Source organism: Ptychodera flava, chromosome 4 (genome assembly GCF_041260155.1).
Source record: "Ptychodera flava strain L36383 chromosome 4, AS_Pfla_20210202, whole genome shotgun sequence".
NCBI lineage: Eukaryota > Metazoa > Hemichordata > Enteropneusta > Ptychoderidae > Ptychodera > Ptychodera flava.
This window is the reverse complement of record NC_091931.1, coordinates 44520830-44542602: the sequence shown is the minus strand read 5'-3', so window position 1 is coordinate 44542602 and position 21773 is coordinate 44520830. Positions and strand designations below refer to the sequence as shown.

Here is a 21773-nt window from a genome sequence, read left to right as displayed (position 1 = left end):
TTATGTATAGCAAAATATCGCTATATTGTTTGGCATGTACTAGGCCAGTGTGGCAGTGAACTACACCAGCATTCTTTGGACATACATGTGGTTCAGTGCACGTATAAAATAATGTAAAAATCATTTTCTTTACATTGTATCAATTCATTTCACTCTAATGGGTGTGATATTATCGAGTTGGCAGAAATTTTGTCCAAAAAGGAAAGTTACAGGTGATTCGTTAGATTACAAAAATTTGGTGTATTACGGCATTGTTGCAATTTGTTGCAATTTCATTGTGACATAATTACAAATTGTAGGTATGCTGATACAAGATGAGGCTTGGTTGGATTTTGTCACTTGCAAACTTTTGTTTAGTGGAAAAGAAGGGGATCGAGGCCAATACAGTTAGTTGTGTTTAAGGTGTGCATGCTCTAATTATCTACAGCGCCTAAGTAAATCTCATGAAATAAATGAACATATGAAATCAGTCAACTACATTCTTACTTCATCAGTTTTCAACATTCAGACAAACTTAAATAAAGCTTGCCCAGAAAACAAATAAGCATCTCTAAACACTTTTGGTATATAAAAATTTCTATGCAAAGATTTGGCAGAAAAAGTTTCATTTTTACTCGAAAAATACAGTATATGTCCGTGCAGCCATACAAAACATGATCAAATTTAGAAATGCACAATGACGGATGTTTTAAATAAATCCAAATTAAGTTTAAAGCACTGAAGGGGTCAGCAACAAACTGTTTTTTTGCTAGAACTGTTACAGTTCTTGCAGGTGATTTGGAGAATTGCCAAGTATCTGCAGCAGTATCATGAGTCTATCTGCAACTCATTTGTCATCAACAACTCCAGCTCAGCCACCGTGAACAGGACTGAGATCTCCAAACACATGATACACTTTAATCTCTGTACACCAAGGTATGACAGATCTTTGCAGTATAAAAATAATCTTGACATATATGTCACTGATGAATATCTATCAGTGCTGAATTGTGGTGTTTGGCGGACACAGGTCAAGGTCATTATTTGAGCATGCAAAATGTTCTCTGATTAACCCTTTTCCTGCCAGACAGTAATAACTGTATCACTTCCCCATCAGCCAAGTCAGTAAAAAGCGGTATTGAGCCAAACCATGACGTATTTTCACCCACTTGGCTTGGTATGTATAGCAAAAATCAACTTTACAGTATTATGTTTTCAACAGCCTTCAATGTACAGTATTATGTTAAATACATCATATGGAATATGTTGTGTTTAATTAATTTTAACCATCTTGACCTGGTGGTGAAATACGGACTTGGCAGGAAAAGGGTTACAGATTTTTTTGTCCCATTGCATGTTACTATCAGTGTCAGAGCACAAGAAGTGATTGCATGAGCCTAGCATCTCACACATGCTCAAGCGACAAGCATCGCCCTCCATAGTTTATGCCGTCATTTCAACCATATAGCTGCGGGTCAGCTGTCGAAGTTCCTGCAGAGCGTAGTCTTCTGGCATGGGTAATCTTCCTATGTGTGGTGCTAGCAAACGAGATGGTATGACAGCGTCTTGTTCAGGATGCAGAGACTGGTGCTGTGGAGGAATCAAATTTTAAACAGTACTATAAGTGAACTGCAGGTAACAACAACGACAGCTTGGTATAGAAAGTACATCTGACTCATTAAATCTATACTTGGCAACTGATCTACCTGTGATGGTTGAATACTGTTGTAATGCCATACATAAACATAACTGATCCCAGTTATCAGATCACCATTGCTGGCTGTAAAATCTCATTACCCGCTCTGTGTATGTTTAGATCTCATCTTGCCTCTCTAGATAGGAAAACAGAGTTTGGCTTAGGAAGTTCCCTTGGTATATTGCAATATCCCTAGCTAAATTGGTAGGTAATTACCAACTTGCCCCACTGAGGAATAATGGCCTCAACTGTAAAACAGGTCTTGATGTTTCTCACATCTATTTCTATTCAATGTGCCATGTCATGCAAATGTGTCTGTAATTTCTGATGTTTCTAGATGTGTATGTGTGGGTTGGTTTGTTCATGGGACTCATAAATATGAAAAGAAATTAGAAAAAGCAATAAAACAAACAAAGCTATTGGCTGACTGGATTTGATATCATTCAGAGTCCTGTTTATTAAACAGGGCAGCTTTGTAGGACAGACAGTTTCTGATTAAGGTAAACTGATTTATTTCATTTTAACTTTATAAATTTACTAAGAAATATAAAAGACAAAACTTTCTATTCAACACAGATATCCACTAAATTTAAGAGTGACCACAAAACCTTCATTTCCTGAGAATAAAGACACTTATCTCATTAGTGAAAACAATCCTGAATGACAAACTTCCAGTGATAAGATTTTTAAAATGAAAGAATTCACACTAGACTGTGAACAACTTGCAGACAAAATGTATACAATGTCAAGCATCAAAGAGAGCAGAGACTCACCTGAAGACCCAAGACAGCCTTCATGAGGTTTGCCGTCTTCTTCGCCATTTCTGACTGGCACAATCTGTCCTTGGCAGTGCGGCATTCTAAATGTCCAACTCGACTACACAGCGATGCAATCTCTGGATGCAGCCTCTCAACATCATACATCTTAGGTTCTCCTTGCCTCTGCAGATCTGTGAGGCGCTGTGATACGTGGATATAATCCAAGTAGACCTTGCCACCAATGTTCCAATCCTGGATGGTTGAGCTGCGGTCTGCCGGAGCAAGCTCTGTTAGCAATTCTTCTAAATACGGATAATTTTCTGTACAATGGAGGAAAATAAATTCATGGAAGTGAGCGGTAACGATTGCAAGTTATAACACTGAGTTGCTGAGTTCCTATATGAAGCAATGTATGCCTGACAAACTCAAGTTACTTCACACATTTATTATGATGTACCTAATGAACAATGATCTAAATTCATGGAATTGCCTCCTTGGTAGGCATATACTTTGCAAAATTTGCGGTTTACCATTTGGAGCAGAAACATCTAGGAATGTAAATTATAAGGTCTCACCCAAAGCAATGCAACCATAACTGCAGAGCCAACACCTATGATCATGATGGTAGGCTTGTTACCAAATATAGCTTCATGACTGTGACATTCAATGCTGCTGACACAATGTTGCACTTCTCTTTATACTGCTGCAGCTTATGGTGACCTTTGACTTGTAATTTTTATAGTTTCAGTGAGAGCACTGTTGGTAATACAGTCCCAATTTCTCTATTCTTGTGAAAGTAAAACTGTTGTCATACTTTTTCAGACACGATACCTATTACTGCTAAATTTTACTGTGTCAATCTTTCACACTGTGATAAAGTAACCTTTAGGAAAAGAAAAACTTAATCATGCAAAACTTCATGTGACAGGTATGAAGGAATCTGAAACTGTATTTGAAAATGACACATGAAAGTGGTCATCTTCAGACTTACCATTAATGATAGCATCAGCAGCAAGATGTGTGATAATGACGACATGGCTGTCATTCCAGTGTCCAGCTTTCAATAGATGTACAGCTTGTTCATGGTGGCGCCCTTCATACTTGGCTCTCAATGCCTGGTATTGTACCAAACAAAAAAACAACCAAAACAACCAAGGTGAACAAAAATTGCAAGTACAGTAGTCACAGATGAGGTGGATGCTAAATGAGGTAGACAATAGGTACACTCCAAGACTGCATAAAATGAGCAAATATCCTGGTATGTTAATAAAACATGCTGCAAATGATGAAGTGTTATCAATTCAATGAATGCCTTGTATGAAAGTAGCTAAATTTGTGTTTGATCTCGGTTCTTTTTTAAATCTAAGAGACAGCATTGTAGTTATGAATTTTACTATCAATTGAGCTTTTGGAGAGGAATACTGTCATCTTTTGCTGAAAACATAACAGAAATCACAGACTCAACTTTACACAGCAGGAGATGCACACACTGGGATCACATACAGCAACAATATAGAGCCTAAAATTAGGTATTGTCTGAACAGGGCACTTCAAACAATCACCGTCAGTCTGCAGCCACACTGTTTATCATGTCTGAAATGATCTCTGCCGACTGCCACAGAAAAGAGCTACTCATTTTTCTCTGCAGATGAATTCATTCCTATGCACTGTCCACAGCAGTACTGCCACTGTGTGAGTGAATTTGAAATCAAATAGAAGCTTGGTTGTCACACACAGACACACACATGCACACATGCAGATGCAGATGCAGACACAGACACAGACACAGACACACACACACACACTAACCTTAGCTTCATGTATCCACTCAACGGGTATTGACAATCTTTCTACAAGCAATTCCTCTCTCTTCAAATATTCCTCATCTTCAGAAAGCTTGCAATGACGACAGAGAATATTACGAATGGCATGTTCTCTCCTGAAATGAAACATCAACATTTTCTTTCATTTCAATGATGATAATGAGCATCTCTGCATAGTGGTCTGAAGTTACACATTCCTTCACAGTGGATAGATTTCAATATATATTACTGTACTTTGTACATATTTTGCAATGAGGTAATATGATTCTAAGATGAGTGATCATGAATGTACCACATCCTCTCAAAATGACAAATTTTCACAAAATCAAATATCCCAGGAAGACTACCTTGTACTCCAATGTCCAATTCTTAATTGACATAGTGTCAAATTCTCACACAAAAGGAATTACTATTTTCAGAAGAGCAAAGGAATTTGTACTGGAAGGAAACTGGAAATTTTCACCGGAAAAAATACATCTTTCCTGAGTAAGTCATTTCTCTTAAAAATACCTCCCTTACAGTATCCTGACACCAAGATACACCCTTGTAAAGTCTGTGGTAAGGGGTAGAGTTTTCTTACCGCCTATCATCTTGAATGTGAAGCAAGACAAAGACTGCCCATTGCCACATCCCCATGGATTCCAGATGTGATGCAAAGCTACAGTGCAGCATACAGCTATGCTGATCTGATATGTGCATGTAGTCTAGTGACTGTAACACTTGGAATGTATGCCAACTGAAAATGAAGAATTAAAGACCATTAGAATGATACGTATACGTAAATGTATTTAGCAAGTTTGACATCTGACCTGGCCATTTATCAGAGGTAAACGAAGAAATTTACAATGAATTGTAGTTGTGGTGACTTTTTTCTCAAAAAGCTATTCATTTCATCATACCTTAGATAAATACAATAAACAGCAAACTGTGTCAAAACAAATTTGTTATTTCATAACTGAATAAATACAGCATAAAGTTGCACAGTTGGTGGTGTTTATGGATAGAGCAGTAGGATAATATGATGCTAACATTCTCTCCAAATGACCCATTTTTACAAAGTCAAATATCCCAGTACGACTCCTTTGTGTTCCAGCGGCCAATTTGTAGATGACACTGTTTAATTCTTATACAAAAGGAATGACAATTAAAAAAGAACAGAGAAATTTGAACTGGAAGGAAAGAGGGAATTTTCACTCTGTGTCTGAATTTTGTGACAATTTTATTTTAGTTATTGCATGATTGATTCACCCAGTGCCGGGTGTCTTCAACTCCCAGAAATTGACCCTAAATGACATAAAATTGGCGTTTCACAAAGGAAGGTATATACTAATAGCATTATACACAAAATGTGACCCTGTATGGATGAGGACTCAGTGAGTAACATATCCAAACAGCCTTTATAAATGAGGGCTAAGTGAGTGATGTATTGAATTCACCTGCAGTTCATAACAGAGCCACATTTTTTGAATAATCCTATAATATTATACAATGTCTCATTGTGATTTTTGGAGAACGCAGGTGTTCATAATGTTAGTTGACGAATGTATACAAAGAACTTCACATTTTAAAATCATTATTAGGACAATACCTAAGTCTGTAGTCCAACTGGTAACATGTTGAAGTCGTTGGTGCTAGAATTCTTTCCATCCTGTGTCCATGCTGACTGTACAATTTCAATAAATGATAACACATATCTCTGATGACGTGTCGTTTATCACTCTCCTCCTCCAAATCCACAGCAATTTCCGGATGATTTTCCAGATATATCGGAAGAGGTGGACATGCATACTTCTCAAAGTTTCCTCTTCCCTGTATGTAAGATATTGACAGAAAGACATGTGTACTAAATGTCAAAATTTCAATTGATCACTTCTCAAAAACATGTTCAGAAGTACACATTTTTCTTTGGAAATGTGAAAAATCATCTTACAACCATTTTCAGTAATAGAGCGCGAAGCCACTGCAGTGAACTGCAATAAAACTGCTTACACTAATTAGTTTCAGCTGTAGCCGTGGCACTTTGGTGTTGAACAAGGCTACTTGATAAAGACCAAAAAGTCTGCTTGTACAAAGGCAAAACTAGCTCTGTCTGAGGCTCGAGTTGTAAATGAGAGTTTACGATTGGCATCCTGTGTTCAAGATTAAGATACAATGTAACATTACCATGCACTGGTCCATGTACAAATCTTTTTATTTCAACTTCCCCAGACAAACTGTCTGCATGGGACATACAATGTTGTCGACTTTGCCAGCTGGCTACAGCTGCAACTAATTAGTGTGAGCAGTTTTATTGCAGTTCACTGCAGTGGCTTCGCGCTCTATTACTGAAATGGTTGTATTATCATAAACCTCTTCCTTACACATGTAAAGTTCTCACCTTGAATGCGTTTTCATATTCCTTCAGAGCATCACAACAGATGCTGTTTTGTTACAGACATACCTGGCAGGGTGAAAAACACAATATTGATTATATACAAAAAATATTTACACGTTTACATGGAAAAATACTCTGACTGAAATGGGGACTGATTGTGGTAAAATGGTACAAAGGTTTGTAATATTTTTATCACAGTAAGTCCCAGTACATCATAGAAAATATATCCATTGCACAAGTATGATTTTTATGGTGTTTGGTTTGATGTGAGATTCATTGTAGAGTTCAGGTTAACATGACAATGCCTGGTATATAAAATAATATAACAATATAAAAGTGCAAGCTTTTGCTCACCAAAGATGAACTGCGAGGGCTCTCTTCCAGTCCAGTGTCTCACAAGTATTAATAAGGCCTTCAGAGGATATCCACACTGGACAACCGGCCAACAAGGCTGTTACTTTGATACGAGAATGCTCCAAGAATTTCACTGCCTACAAGTTGAATGAACAAATTTGAAGACATTATGCTTATCTCAGTCTATACACTTTGGGAGCCTTGGTTTTGCTGTATTTCAAGAATGAATTACCATTACTACTATGAGTACACAACTCTAGCCTAACAAGCAATTGACTGACTACTCTCAAAGATGAAATATTGCATAAATCATGCCTTTATTTGAAATTTGCCTTGTTTCAGTCTTCTCAGAGGTGACAGAAAAAAAGACTTCTTGCTGAGAAAAAGCTCATTAAAAGCAAAATCGATGGAAATGTAGCTCAAGTTGCATGTTTGAGTAGAAATGTTTACTCTTTGAGGATCACACTTCAACCTTCTCACCCACATGTACATGTGGATGATCCAGCCAAGGTATTGACAACAATAAATGTACATTGTCTGGTATAAATGTAATAGTGTACTAAGTTCAGCATAGAATGTTTTGACTCTCAAGAATGCCAGCAGACTTTGTTGTAGTCACACTCACATTCAATATACAGACCACTAATGCCACATTTTCTTACTCACTTTATTCTCTTCCCAGTTGCTAAGTTGTTTCTGTAGATCACATCTGACATCAAAACATCCTTCACACTGTGCAAGAAGCATAGCTAATCTGTGGTCCTTGGATTTCTGTGCCAGCTGACAGGCTTCACTCACTTGGTTTCCACTTAGAAGACTAAATATTGCATCAATGTAACAGTCCTACAACATGAATAGATAAAACCAAACAAAGCGAATTAAGTATTTGTGTATAAAAACAGTCAATCGTACAACTGTAAGTCCATAACTGCTCTTGTTACTTTATTATTTCCAAATTAAACTGAACAGCTAGTCACTAAAATGATTGTGTGTTTCATTGATGAAGGAAAAGATGTGAAAAACTTGTCAGAAATTTCTTTATAACTACAGAAACTAAATGATAGATTTGTGACATATCACTTGCAAAATTCTTCAAAAGGCAGTGATTGCATGTCCATTATTCACAGATGTATCTGTTGATTCTTGCATTGCTGATACCCAGTCTGAGATTGTATCCAACAAGACTTATTCCTCACCTTAGCCTTGGCTTCCTGGACTTCAGATTGGATTTTCTCCCTGGCAGCTGTGGACAGCCATCTACAGAATGCGTCTCTTCTGGCTTTCTGATGCAGATATGTCCCCCTTTCTGTTTGGTCAAACACAAGATAGATTGATCACAATTTACAGAAACATACCGTGATAAATCTGCTCTTTGTTTGCAACTACTACTGGCCATCATGAGTACTATGCTACTAAAATTGCTGTTACCAATACTACCTACGGATACAACTACTAACATTATAACAGTACCTAGTACAACTAAATTACTATTGCTGCAACTTCTACTACTATTCTCAGTAATGCTTCCATGACCACAAATATCACCGGTATCATTGCTGTATTTTTATAGACCTAAAGAGTTCCACTAGTCTTATTATAATAACTGACACGGCATAAGGTTCAAAGCACACTAATTACAATATAATACACTACACTAATATATACAATATAATACAAGTACACTGATAATTATTACAAATCAGATTGCTAGTATTAGCACTACTTTTTACTAATTTAATCCTTTTTCTCCCAGAGATTACAGTCTACAATAACAAAGCTAATTTTAATTGAAACTGCTAATATTTTGAAGAGTATGCAGATGAAACTATCTTCCACACGTTCTATTTAACGCAATGTGATGTGATGTGATATGATGTGATATGATGTGTATCTTTTCTATGCCCATGAAAAGTCTCAATCTGCATGTTTGTTTTTTTAAATACCAAAATTATACCTATCTGGAGCAGTTTTGAACATAAATTTCTCATATTTTTTGAGATGTCACAGGCTTAACAGAAACTTTCTATAAAAGAGAACTTGGTAAAAGTATCTAAAGCAAGAAATCCAAGTCCTGCCTTACATCAGAAATCAGACCGTTTCCCTGATTTGTTCCCCTGCATTGTTCTCACCTGCTCTCACATCATCCGGTAAATCACCCCACAGTGCTTCACACAGAGTAAACACAAGCTTTGTAAGTTGGAGTGAGTCATCGTCAGCTGTGTTGCAGTTTTCCTCTGCATCTTTCTCAGCCACTCTAGCATACTCATGGAGTGCTCTCACACCCGGCTTGGGGACAAAGACTGGACATCCAGTCTGCGTTGAGCAGATGCTGTGTCTGAGTTGAACGTCAAGTGACCTTTCATGACTGGCCTGAAGAAGAAAATGCAAACATCAACCGATGAAAGAAAGAAGTATGAAAACCCCTATTTCCTAGTTCAGCCACCCTAACACAACTGACAAGCAATAGGGCAGTACCATAGTTTAGTGACACCTGGGTAGAACATAAAGGCATATTGACCTGTAGGTCCTTTATGCCTACCGGTATATTTGACAGCACAGAGACAGTTCCATAGTTTAGTAATGCTGTGGTAGAACACAAAGTGTAGAGACTGCAGGTCCATTGTGTTTGTGTTGCAGCACAAGGACAACATGCATAATTTAGCAACGTATCTGAAGTATTCATATTCTAGACATCAGTTAAAAACTGGTACTTATAGAACAGAGAGAATTATTCTCAACTTTGAAACGCTTCCGAAAAAACCATCTGTTGTTAAACATATCAATGACTGCACTCTTTTCAAGGTTCATGTCTTACCTGTGTTTTCTTGTCAGATTCAGAGAGGTGTGGCGCTACTTTAACTCTCTCAATGATCACATTGAATGGAGTGGTTTCAACTTTCTGGCTGGTCTTGGATACAAATAGTGAAAATGGTATTGTGTCTGTCTGGTCTTTACCTGTGACATGTGAAAACAATCATAAGATATTACATCGAAATTGCAAAATCCACAAATAAACACACGGCAAACAGTGTTAACATTACATCTGTCTGGCACTATGACAATTGTTCCAGATATGAGCTTATACATGTATAGGCCAAACCCGGAATTCGAATCGACCACGGTACAAACAAAGCCATGTGCGCAAACGCGCATAGACGTACGTGTATTTCCATACGCGTTGGTACACATGTGGGCTTGTTTGTACCGGCATCACGTGATTATTTGGGCGTTCCGAGTCTGTAGAAACGCATCACGTCCTTTTTATTCCGGAGTAGAACCATTAGACAGAGAAGCTCTTAGGGCAAGCATGTAGGCATTAACTGAGGGAAGGACTCATTTACTTTTCCAGCAGTTTGATGTAGTAGTTTTTACCAGCCACCAGCCGACAATATTTATGGCAACTGTAATGCATTTAAAGTATATTACATGTACCTAGATTAGTCCTTGGGTAAGAAATAGTGCTTTTGTATCTCTTTGTCACATTAACGATGAAAGTGGTCACAATTACCTACACTTTCTTCCACATCCTGGTTCTACTAGCAGTAAGATAGTCACTCAGTCACAAAGTGCGTAGATGCTGTCCTTTTCTATATTCATTTTTCCTTCACTTTTATACATCAGTTATTTTATGGGCTGACAATTGGCCCCTTTGAGTGGAGTCAAGATATTTTAAGTTTTGACAAACACGGGACAAGTGAAAAGTTTTATTTGAGATTTAAAGCTATCAGTCCATTACTCTGAATTCTAAAATTCACTTTATGATAATTGGAAAAATTACATCCCAACAATTGCACTTACCTTTATCTTCTGTCTGTTGTACTAAAGGTTTACCAAAGTGCACTAGAGTCCAGTTGGGACCCCAACCAACACGACATGAGCGTCCCATCATCAGAGCAGAATCAGCCACCATGTAGAATTTATCTCGCATAACGGACTCCTCCATCGGTAACTGGACACACTGTCGACGTGACCCAACCAGCTTTTGTTTCTGTGATCTCTCTGAGTGGGTCACTCCACTGGGCAGAAGCATTGGCTGAGGAGCCATGACTTGCATGCCCCTCCTCAATGGTCTGGCTGCAAATATACCTATCAAGAATCAGGATGAAGACTTTCAATGTACCAGCATAGCCATACTTCTAGCAGGGCAGGGCAGCCATCACATATTTTGATACTGAATTTTACCTCCAGCTAAAACACTATGAACAACTTTGAAAGCAATACAAGAATAAATTTCATGCTATACTTTGTAGTTCAAACGGCATATCAGTACTCTGATTGTCCTGAAACCAAGCCCAGTGATCCTTGATTTATTCTTTCTTATACAGAAACATTGGTATTCACAAACACATGCACTAGAAGAACAAAGGACCCAGTCAATATTATGAATGAAAAGAATGGTGTTCTTAGAGGGTCCCAAATGGCCATTTTCAGTGATTGGACACCCTAGTATAGTGTTGATGTGTAAAACTGTTCAATGTCATCTCATTCTTCTTCAATCTTACCAACAAATCACTGAGATGAGTCGAATTACAAATCCAATGGTGCAGGTGAAAATAGTGTCAACAGCTAATCGTTCATAGAATTCGGGTCTCAAATGTTCGTAACAAATTACTAAAATTGCAAGTATTCTGGTACACACCTGCAGTGATCGGTTCAGGCTTGGCTTGTGTCTGAATCTCACTGCCCGGTATTCTGTTCCTGAGGGTTGGTTCTGACGCTGGAGTAACACCAAGATATCTCATGGGACTTCCAAGAGGTCTGGGTTGTATAGCTGGACCAAAGCCACTCCTATCAAATGCTGTGAGCAAAACCAGACATGTAGTGTTAATTCTATCGATTTACAGGACAAAAAAATTCATATTGACTAGCTGGGCTAAATACTTACTTAGTGACATGAACAGCATATAAAATTAATGTTGACTTGCAGGGTGAAACAAATAATATTGATTTGAAGAAAAAAATTCTCAACTTGACTTGACTGACTTACCTTCCTGTTTACTGTCATCAAGCATTGACGGTGGAGTTGATAATAAGCCAACGGCAGGTCTTTGTAGAAATCCTGTTAAAATAAATATATCGATTAGATTGTTTTGAAATACATTACAGAACATAGCCATTGCCACGTTCCTTGCTTTTGTTTAAAACTTATCCTCCTTTAATCACTATATTATTTTGGGGGCAGCTGACGTTCACATTTCATACCATTCACTCTATGCCTGCGTAAAGTTCAGGCAAATCAGTTATCTTCACACAACTTCTTGACACATTTCCTTTTGCTTTTCTGTGATTTGACGCAAACAATAACTCCTTGTTGACAGCTTTAACAAGTAACATCAGCACAGATATTGCGATTTATATAAAGTTTCCACTGAAGCTTTTTTATGGCACAGATCTATCAACAGATACTTGTTTGAAACCAAAAACGTGATGGAAAATATTCTAAAATTTGTATGTGAGACTGAATCAACATTTCTTTACACAATATCAACTTACTGCCCGTGAGTTTACACCACTATTTTCAACAGCTATGCCAAACCAGTACAGTAAAAGAAGCCAAGATAAAAATGGATGTGCTATGTTGTAATGCGCAGGAATTATCCTATACTTTACATAGTTCTATTACCAAAACTTCAATGCTGCAGAGTTCATTCTTAGACTAAGAGATTTTATCTAAACACTACACACACTGTTCTTGGCTGCAGATGCTATTGTACAGTTACACAAAGGCATTTTCCATTTCATAGAATAAAGAAAAGAAATAAAGACTATGAAAGACAGACCTCTACTTGGTGCCTGTTCCATCTGGTCTTCTTCATCACCAAAGAATGAAGCTTTCATGACTTGCATGCGATGTGAACTCATTCCAAGTGACGTTGCAAACACATGTGAATGTGCCATAGGCTCCATGGCTTGCTCATCTTCATCCATACCATCTAAAACAATGAACATTAACTTGTGATGAAATCACAGCTGTTTTTTTACAGTTTCTCTCCCTGGGAATTACAGTTAACAATTACAGCAGACTAAATTTCATTGGAAGAAATGCCAGCTTCTTGACAAACTTGTAGATCATATCAGCTTCCTAAAATTCCATCTGTATGATAAGTCACCACTTCAATGCCCATTAACAGTCTGAAAATGGATGTTTATGTATGTGATATCAAAACTAAACAAGCTGTCAAAAAGTGTCTTGAATTTGAATTTCTCGGATTTTCAGAGATACTTTGAGCTGAAGTGAGACTTTCCACCAATTAAAATTAGTCCAAAAAGGATTGATCTGCTGCACCATAAAACCATTCATGTCTTCTCTTGTCAGTTAATTCCTTCTGAGTCACCTTGTACACAAGACACCTGATTGACTGGTCTGCAGTTGATCTGTCAATCAATTGTAATCAACACCCCCTTTTCACTCTTCCATAACTCCCATTAGCTGTATCTTTTGATGTATTTTTTTTTAACAGTTTCTTGTTCTACTCATAAAATATTTCAGAATGCCCAGTGATCAACTCATCAACATAAAATGTATAATGTTATGTCCACTGTTCCTGTTGAACACCAAATTTAAATCTGCATTTGTCAAGAATAACACTGCATATTGTACACTCTGTGTCGTGTTTTCAATGCATAGAATCTGTATTTTTGACATACTTTCCAGAGAAGAAAATGAAATTATATTACGGAACAAAACAAAAATACATAATCAAAAGTTACAGCTATTGTCCCTCTAATTTCCTAACATACTGTACACACATACTCTCCAGGGCAACTTCACATATGAAATAATCGAATGTTTACTTTGAAATTCACGGATGTTTACCACCACTGAGGAGGAAAAAACTTTTTTCAACTTTTGGTATCCTGTATTTTAAAGATATCAGCATCCAAATCAGCCACATTATCTGAAGTAAATGTAGAGACCAAAATCTGAAGAAGATACAATTCAAAGGGGGCTCAAATTTCATAAATTTTTGCTTCTAAGAAAAGTCTCTGATAAATGCTCTGTCTGATTCTTGTGAGAAAAATATTTTGATTGAAATTCCTTCACATGATGGAACTTGAATTATTTGAGTACTGTCCACTAATTTTGCCTTTTCGTTCACTTAAATCATGTGTATTGGAAGTGGCTGTTCTACATATACTGCAGGACAAACTATCACCATTAAATTTCTTTTATGAAATAACATACTAATAGCACCACAAAATGTTAGACTACAGAATTGAGTTCAAGAGTTAAAATGTGAAATAAACTTCATTGATAAAGAATTTATTGTAGCCTAATTCAAATTTATAAATTGCTTACATAGACGAGCCCTTTCTAAACATGATAAATAATATGCACACAAAATAAGTCCCTCCTTTACTTCAAAATTCCTACACCCATGTAAATATACTGTTTACTACGCCTGTTGAAGGAAGTATCATACTGAAGTTACAGAAAACGAACAAAAATTCAATAATAATTACATGAATACTGTTTACATGACAATCTAACTCGATAAAAAATTTCTCTTCTTCATCAGAAGTCAAATTTTTTCTTCTCATGTTTTGTAAATTCTTTGGTGTTCTTTCCTACCAGAGGTTACATTTTAAAGAAGCATGCAATATAAGGTGTTGGTCATGCTCTGCCAAAACAGACGCTACTTTCTCTTGGTTAAATCCTTAAAAGTTTAAGTGGTGAGATGAAATGTGGAAATCAGTTGGTTAGGGTGTTTCTACTTCCGTTGCTGTTATAGTGGTAAATCACTAGCATGAACCATTTGAATATGAAGCGCAGTAAACATATGCATGTATTACAGATAGCAGGGAGGGAGATAGGTAGAGGTGGAATGAAAAGGATGGCCAGATTGATGGATGGGATTGGGTGGTGAATGGATGGATGGATAGCTGAGTGACAGCAAATCTAAAGTTAATGTATGGAATGAATAAGTGGAGAAATAAATCATTGCACATGACCAACATCACTTGGTACAATACCTACAGATTAGCATGACATCTAAATCATATTACAAAAAGATTTGTTCTGGTCTCTGTGCATATGACAAGTACTTTGTAACACTTAGCATGCCTTTTAATCCTCTGCATGGCATAAGGCCCAATAAACAGCGGAGAAAAATACGGTGTTCAAACATGAGTGTTTGCCATTTGGCATGTCCAGATTTTTGTAAAATGCTATACATAGTTTTACCATGTATCATGATCAAAAAAGCAATCACCAAACGACTGTACTATAAGGTAAGTATGAACCAGCACAATGACTGACTGAGGTGGATGAAAACTAAGGGAAAAAAAAGAGTGTTATTTCTCACTATATTGATAAAAATCATAACCAGAAACAATCTTTTCATTTTAAGTTTGTCTACTTCTTTTAATACTGGCAGTTTTTTTAATCAATTGCATATCATAATTTTCTGTTCAACTGTCTCAAAACACGAGCACAACATTGCCTGACCTCTCAGTGGTATCCTTGACAACTGTTCCCTAGCAACATCAGCCATGTCACTATCGGTATCCCTATCATCAGTCATGGGTTCATCAGGCTGTGTCTCATCTTCCTCCTTTACCTCAGCTTTTGGTTTCTGCACAAAAATACATCAATGAAGACTTGCTTACAGTCTCATGACTAATTTTTTAATGATCAAATTCACGAAACTATTTAAAATTGTCCTTTGAATATTTGTTTTATATGCTATGCTATGAAATGTACATTTTCTAACAAACAACAACATCCAATAATTTTATTACTTCTCAAAAAAAATATATAGATAACTTGAACATCACCATGTAAATAATAGAATCTTCTGTTAGGATACTTGAGAAAGAAAGCTTTTTTGTAACATTTATTAAGAGTGAGCCTATTTACGGTAGAACGCACCTCGGGGACAGACATTCGGACTCTCAACTTTTACAATTCTCTTCTGATATACACATGTGGGGGTTCATTTTAAAGCTCTGGTGAAAGAAAACTTTTCACCGGCTTAGTTTTTCGAAATTCTAAAATTTTTTATTTTTCTCCATAGAGTTAACACAGGGATGGCGGCCATTTTCAGTGTTTGATCTAGGACTCCAAAAATAGGGGCCATTGTGGGCCCACTCCCTTGAAAAAAAGGGGCCATTGGCAAAAAATAGGGGGCCATACTGGGCCCCTTGCAATTTTTAAAGAGGGCCCTTGTTGATCCTAAAGAGCGAATAAAAAGTGGTCCCCCCCGGAATTATTAATCAAATTAAAATTGTAATCAGTTGTTTTTAAAAGGCTTATAATGGACAGACTGGGTTGCCAGGCAACTTATGCAAAGACAGATTCCACTTTGTGCTGAAGGAATTGAGAAAAAGGTGCAGTAGCTGTAATTATTGATATTTTATTTCTATGTGTCATTCAACAACGGCAGTTTCTATTGAGCTACAAGTTATTTCACTAGCAATCAGTTTGTCAACTACGTTTTAGTTATACACGTTTTAGTTTTAAAGTAAACCTTTATTGCTCACAATCTAATTTAGATTGATTGTCAACAATAACACAACTATAAATATTGGTAGAAACAGAGTGGATATACAGACTTTGTTGACAAACTTGAATTTTTAAGAATTACAAAAACCATTTTGATACTCAGAATAAAAACACTGAAAGCAGCCTATTAAAAGTTACAGCTACTGTCCCTTTAATCAAATAATATGAAGTTACTGCAGTGACTGGAAGTTCACCCACAAGAAGGATCTCTACAAAAAGACAGGCGTACAGGTGAGTCAACATTTAATAACACACTTTTATTCAGGTTTTTTTTCCAAATGTTGACCATTTCTCAACTCAATACTGATGATTATGCATATGTTTTATTGCAGACATGTATCATCAGCTACCATTCATCATGTCCATAGTACAACCAGTACCATTATGACAGCCACTTCACCTGAAAGAAGAAAATATGATTTATTTTTTCATTGAGCTGTAAACACTGAAATGCCAAAGCTGATTTTAACAAAGATTTTACTCTAACATGTACCATTTCTGAATTAATTTTAAGTAAGGAGTAAAGGAATAAAATAAAAAGAGGGGGTAAATAAATTTAAATAATAAACTATAAAAATGTTAAATACTAGATTTCGGTATCAAGAGAAATAGTAAACTTAGATTTGAGAGTGTTTCCTTTATTTTATATTTCTCCAAAATTTCAAGTTTAGAGTAAAAGACCATAATAAAATTTGGGGTTCACAGTAAAAAAGTTGAAAAAAATAAATTATCAAAACTGGAAAATACTAGATTTGCATATACTAGAGAAAAATTAAAATGAGACAAAAAACACACTCACGCTCTTCTCTATTTGTTTGATGACGGAAATATGAAACTGTTTTTGTACGACTGGAAACCCACGTGGCTACCACGCTGGTATGCGAGTCACTGCCAAACGAATAAATAATCAAGTGACTTGTCCTCGGAAACTCGCAGCCAGTTTACAAACATAACTATTCTGTGCCACTCGGATATTTTGATCAACCCGAGAAATGTCAGAAATTAGCGTCCATAATGCACTGAATACCACCAGTCCCGGCCACTCGAACTCCATCGTGTAAAATAGTTATACCATATAAGAATTGCTTGCTATTTGATCATAACGTACTACAGACTTGCATAGTTACATATCGAAGTCAACGGTAAAATTCCAAAATTTTATTCACCTGCGGAGTGCGGTTGTGTTGCGTACCGGCAGTATTGGTCTGCGTGTCAGTTTCTGACTCTTCCATCGTTGTACCTCCTTCATCGTCGGGCGTGGGTGAGGGGACAATCCAAAGGTTTTATCAGAAGATCACTCAAGATACTAGCCCTGCGTACGATGCTGTGTGTTCCGCTACAGCTAATCGCCCCGCTCAGTGGTGAGCGGGGCGATTAGCTGTAGCGGAACACACAGCATGCACAGCATCGTACGCAGGGCTATCAAGATACACATACAGTCGAAGTCACGGCATAGTAGCAAGACGCATGGCCTTCTGCACACGTCCCGTCAAAGCCGTCATGCCAACTTACGTTATTGTCGCAAAAATGTCGTGATTGAATATATACCACGTTACGGTATATCCTCGTGTTGTCGTAGCTAGCATGGGCGGAAAACACATAGCGGCCTGGCGGAAACAAATTTCCAGGTACCGGCCTTGAATTATTGCGCCCGAAATGGCGCCATGGTCTGTGAAAATAGCGCCATAGCTGATTTTTTTGCGCAAAATGCGCAATGGCGCACTCTAGATCAAACACTGCATTTTGAATTTTAAATATCGTAAATCTTGGGTAATTTGTTTCTCTAGTACCAAAATTTGCACAGTGACCCCCTATTTTTATTCTTGATTTTGAAAGAGAATGATTGAAAGATTCCTTGAGGAAAGTTAGAGCAAAAGTTTAAGTCTTTCACTTTCGAGGTGCATACTACCTTAAATGCAATAAATACTGTATTTCAACATCACCACAAACTTACAGAGACAGTTACAGACAAAATACAACATTTGCACAGAAGGTAATAATCATAAAATGTTTTGAAATATTTTGAAAATGTCTCTCGTAAAAAGTCATTGATTAAAGAATTTTCCTTTGCTATGTAAAACCACATTGAATGAAAATATCAACTAAAGAGTCATATTAAAGTTCTTGTAATCTTTCAAGATCACATGATACAGCACAGGCACAGTGTTGAGAGCCGCTATAAAATTCAAATACTTGATGAACATGTATAGGATTGGCAAGTTTCAAAATGATTATTTTCACACAGAAATTCAAATGACAGATGTTGTAGATACACATGATTTAAATTATCTCTGCCACAAAGAAAGTCGTACAGTTTCTTGCAAGTTCATTAAGGTATTTAAAAAAGTTGGCAAAAAGCTGTATGATTATGCCAGCTTTTCTGTCAATCATTTGAGTCTGATCTTTGCTCTCATTGCAGCCTGTTCAGACAGATAGCAGCTACTGTAATGAGTAAGTTCATCAATGTCTGTGAACCACCGTGTCAGCTCAGTACAGGGGAACAGCCCAATGGTGCTGGGAAGTCCATCTGATGTACTCTGAGCTTGGTTGGTCAGCAAACTGCACCACAACTACACATTCAGGACACATCACAACCAGTTGCAAACTACCTGTTGCTGCAGTTGTTGCTGTTGTTGCTGTTGCTGTTGCTGTTTCTGCTGCTGCAGCACCTTGAGTTTCTTAGGGTCTTGTGATTGAAGTTCTTCTTCATCTTCATCGCTGTCTTCAAGTGCATACTTTGAGAAATGAGGAACCTGAAAAAACAGACAAATTGTTAGAGTGACTTTGGGCAGGTGTATTAACTGAATACACTGAAGAGCAAAGTTTATCTCATGACAATGATGGGTCTGCAAAGAAAATTGAAGCCATCTATCACTGTGTCTTCAGCAGTCATAGCTCAATCACTGGACTACAATATTGATCTATGCAAATGGCACTGTGACATAGAGGGCTTATTACGGTCAATTAGGGTCATCTGTATCAAAATGGAAGTTTAAAACCTTTGCATTTCTAACTTTGCAAAAACATTACATTTGCAAAGGTATGATTGTTTCATGAAGCTATTCCACATTCAAGCAAAACATGTGGTTACTACAGTAGCTCTTTAAAATACAGCAGAATATCATTACTCACCAAAAACACCCATGACCCAGTTTCCGCTCTGTACTCCTTGAACTTGGCACCCAGTTTTGAAGTCGCAATTTCAAGCTTGTCTGAGTAGCCTATCGTGTTCAGTCTACTGGGGCTCTTGATTGGCCGACGCGTTGTCTTGTCATTGGGCCACGTGCAATCTAACGTGACTTCAGCTTTCTTGTTCAGCCCTGAACCAACTGGTGGCTTGTTGCTCTCATCTGGGTAGAGTGTGATCTCCTTACGACGAATATGAACTGTAAAGAGCACAGTGACACAGCTCATTAGACTGGATAAACAACACAAAGACATGGTCAGTTGAAAAATATTAACTTAAAAGTCCTTGGTATATGAGTAAGTTATGATGTTCACATTATGTCTTGTATTTTTTTTTATTTACGTGCAACAAAATCTGCACCTTGGTCTCTGATAACGTTAAAAAATACCAAACAAGGTAAAGTTCCCATACATACCGATTTCATCAAGGTTCAAGTTTGCAACATTAGTCAGCCCCGGGAAGAAAACACTGCCGTAATTCTTCCTTCCAACTGTGAAATCTTCAACAATACAGTCTCCATTCTCATCTATCAGATCAGCCAGATCGTCCATTGATGGGATGGTGTAGTATCCAGACCTACGGAGTATGATTCCGGTGGGATGTGGTTCTGCGTCGTAATCCTCATCTTCCTCAATGCTGGCTTGGGATTCAGCAGTCTCATTCAGACTTGAATCCACTTCACTGGATCTCAGTGGAGACTTTTGATCATTTCTGACATTCAAAGCTGATATCGTACAGTCAAGATCAGACTGACCTCTGAAAAAATGCATACATTAAAACCAAAAACATCACTACTGGAGAGCAACATTATTTCCTAATATCAAGATTAGAGAATTATGTATTTTAATGACATGAAACTGAGAAAAAAAAGTAGAAATTGACAAGATTTCCATGTTTTGGTTGAAAAAGACATTCATTGTAATGTAAGATGCCAGCACAACATAATTTTTCCTAAATGTCTATATACGGTATGTGTGGACGCTAAATAAAACTCACGATCTGATCAATATTGGATCTCCATTTGGGAGCTAACAGTAATCACAATAACTGATCCTGTTTTCACCGGCACCCAGGATGACACACTTCACAATTACAACACTGAATTTACTTAAAGTAAGCTAAACTTTTGAAGACCATGAAGACAAACAGTCCTCCATTCGAATCAAGAAGTCATCCAGTAAATGCCCATCACACAGAAATATCAATGTTTGAACTTGAATATCTCATGTCTTTGGGATGTCATGGGGCAAAATGGTACAAAACGCACTAATAAACATTTTCGTTGTGACATAAAAGAAATTTGAAATAACTAACTTACTTGGATGGGCTTTGGCTGCGCTGATTTCCTTTGATGAAGTCTGCTGGTGTTTCCCCGTTCTCCTTATCTTCTGTAGCTATGCTTGACGTCTCACTGGTATTCAAAGACAAGTTCTCAATTAGAGTCAGAAAGTACATGTATTTGAAGTGGACATCATAGTCCACAGGGAGGATTCAATTGTTGTCAAGATACTCTGACAAAATGGATACATTTTTGCTAAAGAAAAGAAAGACATACCTACCTGTTACATGAAAATACAAGCAACAGTATCGTCCATGAGGGTATTATGATAATGTTTTTAAAATGTTCCAAGTGTTTTATAACTTTTTTACTTTACATATTGCTTCTTCCTCATTCACAATGGTTCACAATACGTATACACTTTGCCACAAGAAGGATGTAGAAAACAGTTATTAAACGTTAACTTCAAATTGCTCCTTTCCAAAAGGAAAAGTAACATTTGACTTTGTGCCTACCTTGCAGGGCCGTTACCAGATGTCCTAACTTCTGGATAGTCTGACTGTGGAGCGATGAGGTCTTCATCATCATGGACTGATCGCCGTGGTGATATCCTCTGGGGTGATTTGTTCTTGTTAATGATGAGTTTTTTAATGTTCTTCCTTGGTACAAACACATTGGCACTAAGCGCTGTGTCTTCATCGTCAAGGCCATCAAAGAGTTGTTGCTGCGAACGAAGTGATAATATTCTTGACAAGGAAGTTTCACTCCTGCTTGCAAAACTAGAATTTTCTTCTACTTTCATCAGTGTTTCATTGTTT

General features: G+C 37.2%; 1 protein-coding gene across 1 annotated transcript in view; it reads right to left on the bottom strand.

The window, feature by feature from the left end:
* Positions 1-1273: 1273 nt before the first annotated feature.
* Positions 1274-21773, bottom strand: part of LOC139131912 (nuclear pore complex protein Nup98-Nup96-like) — a 38120-nt gene continuing 17620 nt past the window's right edge. Inside the window, 23 exon segments of the mRNA XM_070698227.1 lie at positions 1274-1569; positions 2449-2753; positions 3425-3548; positions 4243-4372; positions 4837-4992; positions 5845-6065; positions 6634-6668; positions 6671-6696; positions 6985-7121; positions 7651-7827; positions 8181-8290; positions 9114-9354; positions 9800-9939; positions 10783-11070; positions 11624-11782; positions 11972-12043; positions 12765-12917; positions 15434-15560; positions 19099-19242; positions 19622-19875; positions 20092-20432; positions 20995-21087; positions 21471-21679. Of these exon segments, the coding sequence (XP_070554328.1) occupies positions 1423-1569; positions 2449-2753; positions 3425-3548; positions 4243-4372; positions 4837-4992; positions 5845-6065; positions 6634-6668; positions 6671-6696; positions 6985-7121; positions 7651-7827; positions 8181-8290; positions 9114-9354; positions 9800-9939; positions 10783-11070; positions 11624-11782; positions 11972-12043; positions 12765-12917; positions 15434-15560; positions 19099-19242; positions 19622-19875; positions 20092-20432; positions 20995-21087; positions 21471-21679 (3789 nt within the window). The 3' untranslated portion in view covers positions 1274-1422.